At 40.8% G+C, this 3,114-nt stretch overlaps 1 protein-coding gene across 2 annotated transcripts in view; it reads left to right on the plus strand.

Moving 5' to 3' along the window:
* LOC135556463 (DNA-binding protein RFX2) overlaps positions 1-2,575 on the plus strand; it is a 67,335-nt gene extending 64,760 nt beyond the window's left edge. For both annotated transcript variants that reach the window (XM_064989691.1, XM_064989693.1), the window contains one exon: positions 63-2,575. In XM_064989691.1, the coding sequence (XP_064845763.1) occupies positions 63-178 (116 nt within the window). In that variant the 3' untranslated portion in view covers positions 179-2,575. The remainder of the gene's footprint in view (positions 1-62) is intronic.
* Positions 2,576-3,114: the final 539 nt, after the last annotated feature.

Below are 3,114 nucleotides of genomic sequence, written 5' to 3' on the forward strand. Positions count from 1 at the left end.
TATGTCTCAATGTGGAATCAATTTAGACCTTACCTTTTTGTTAACCTCTGTTCCTATCTCAGACCCGTCCTTCTCAGACGACATGAGTGACATGGGCAGTGACGAGGGCCGGGGGCCCAACGAACCGACCGTGAAAAGGGAGAGGATCGAAATCAACCACTCGCTGCAGGAGATCTGAGTCCAGATGAGGCCCGTGGCCCTCTCTCAGGAGCCCTGCTGAAGCTCTGGGTTCTCCTGGTCCTGTAAGCACACTAAGAGCCGGTAGCCCAGCCTGCTACACAGCGAGTGTGTTCAGTGTATATAGAGAAGAGCAGCAGGCTCAGCCCCTACCCAACCACTCCTCCTAGTTAGTGTATTTAAAGGTGGTCTCTTTATCCCAGGGAAAACAATGAATGCTCACCAAGTGGGTCTGGTTTGACCTGACAGGGGTATACAGTTCAAATTTCTGTTTTGTTTCCCTGTTTTGCAACTGTGAATAAGAATGACTTTGTGCAGTACCCATGTTGGATACATGTAACTTTGTATGAGTGGTGTGTTTCTTATCCTTTATTAGCTGTGCCATAGTGTAATTCCAGTGCCTTAGATGCTAACTCTTTAACCACCACTACTACAGATGTCTATCTCCTCCCTCAGCTGTGCCTCTACCGCAGTATGAATGTATTGTTTCAAAACCTCAGACATTCTAAAGCACCTTTAAACCTGTAGGTGTAATAGGATTATTCTATACGTGTTGCCTCAACGCACATTGATGCAACCAACTGACCCAAAGGACTTGTCCCTCTCCCACCAGCGCGGCCGCTCGTGGCTCTGTCAGTAGGACCTGATGCAGAGAAAAATACCCTAGTCTCATTGTTGATGGGATGGCAGGGACCTCTAACACCCTGGCCGTATGAGATGATTAGTTACCTCCTCCTTTTCTATGCTCTGCTCTGCTTTGTTCTTATGAGGCAACTATAAAAGAGTAGCCACTGTTAACTCTACCAACTCCCCCATACTCAAGTAACCTTCTCCATGTGTGTATATATATATCACTTTTCATCCAAATTGTAACTATTCTATGATGCCGTTTGGCATCAACTCAATTTCAGGATGCACACAATGCTGGTCTCATTGATCCATGACTCTAGAACTTTGGGGGGTGTTTCTAGACGTCACACCCCAGAGTCTAGGACAAGCCAGTTGCGTCTATATTGATGAGACCTTTAGATTTATGTTTTAAGGACTGAAATGAGAGTGGTGAACTGTGTTCAGGAAACCACCAGATTGTATGTATATATATATATGATGATCTACCTTCTGGGTTAACTGGAGCTGTCTGGCATCCATTTTGTGGAGCCGTATGTCTGGCCCAAACTGGGCCATGTCGAATTTCTTAAGGGATGTAAAATAGTATGTATTTACCAAAACGTGAAAGAGCGTTGGACCGCCAAAGCCAAAACCCTTAAAAGGAAACTCCTAATTGCATCTGTTCAGTTCAACTGATGCTCTGAGTTCAGATAGTGTGGCTCACCCCCTTAATGGTACCGTTACTCAAATGGACTCGTTCCATTTTGATTGGAGGGGGAAATATTCAGAATATCCTGATCCATGTTTAGTTTAATGCTCAATATATGAAAGTGTAAACGGCTCGAGCCGGTTTCTCTAAAGATGATTTACATATTATATAGCCGTACAATTGTACTGTACTGATTGTGCGAAACCAACAAACTGTTAAACATTCATACATAAATATATTTCTTAATATGATGTAGAAAATGTGTTTATTAAATGGCCTTTTGAGTTCACATGGGGCTGGATCACACCGGTATTGTGGAAGATTGAAATTGAAAGGCAACGTTCGAAGACTGCATTCATGGTAAACGGAAATTACATTTTTAAACACGGATCTTCCGCAATACGGATTGAATCCAGCACTTGGTCTTTCCCCATTAATTTCTCTCTTCCCATACTGTACCGTTTGTGCTTTTAAAAGGGGATGTCCTCCTTGCTTTGATTATTTAGTGGCTGGGACTGATGTGTGTGACGCAGACGTTTTGTCTTGTTTTGATCATTTTCTATGTCTTATGGTCAACACAACAATATTTAACTGTAACAGTGTTGATATTTGGGGTGTAAGTGCCCAATTAACCGTCAGTCACGTGTCCATATTGAGAGAATCTCCATTTCTATTTATGAATAAATATAACTGATTTAATTACTGATTGACATGAACTTTTTTTTCTAAACACTTTTGGTTGAATTTACCCCCCCCCCCCCCCCACAGAGTTTGTAGTAGCTTGAGAATCCTGAGCTCTTTGTAACTCGTGCCTGTCACAGTACTTTGCCTTTTAAGTGCTTTGGAAAGTAATTTCTACGTTAACTGTTTTTTGTAATGCTGTTTAGACTTTTGGCTGAGGATTATTTTTTATTGAACTAAATCTGGTTCTTCTTACAAGTATATTGAACCCTTATTTTTATGTATTTTTAAACATTCTTGACTACACTTTACCTAGCTTGAGGGCATACAGTCTGTAACAAACTGCATAGTTCAACTGTATTTTGTACTGATCAATGTGTAATAAATTGGTGGAAACCATCTGTTTTTGGCCACGTTCATTTATTAATGAAATGTGTATATTTTGGAAAAACAGCTTTACTAACATTTTTCAATGAGTCTTCCTGGCCAATGAAGTGTTAATACTGTTATCACTGACAATGATTCAGTCTATATGTGCAGAAATATTCCTTATATTTACATTAAATTCAAGTTTCCATGGAAATTCTGTTCAAGACATTATGTTAGTAGTATGTTTATATTCATACACACAATTCTCTCCAATAAAGCCAACTTCTTACATCCAGTTTTCAAACTCCTGATATAAAAAGGCACACAGAACACAATGCAAACACAAGAAACAAGATTCAATACAAGAAAAAAAGATGGGTACACTCCCCTGGGAAAGGGCGAGGATTGCGTGTACAATTCAGAGCTGAAAAAGAAAAGGCTTGGTCCAAAAACGAGCTTGATCCTTTTTAGCGGCAAGGTCAGCATACACATGTTAAGTGCACATTCTCCTCCAAAGCCAGGAGAATGAGTGAGCACGGTGTCTGGTCCCAATGTCAAACCCATCCCAT

This window comes from Oncorhynchus masou, chromosome 15 (genome assembly GCF_036934945.1).
Source record: "Oncorhynchus masou masou isolate Uvic2021 chromosome 15, UVic_Omas_1.1, whole genome shotgun sequence".
Taxonomy (NCBI): domain Eukaryota; kingdom Metazoa; phylum Chordata; class Actinopteri; order Salmoniformes; family Salmonidae; genus Oncorhynchus; species Oncorhynchus masou.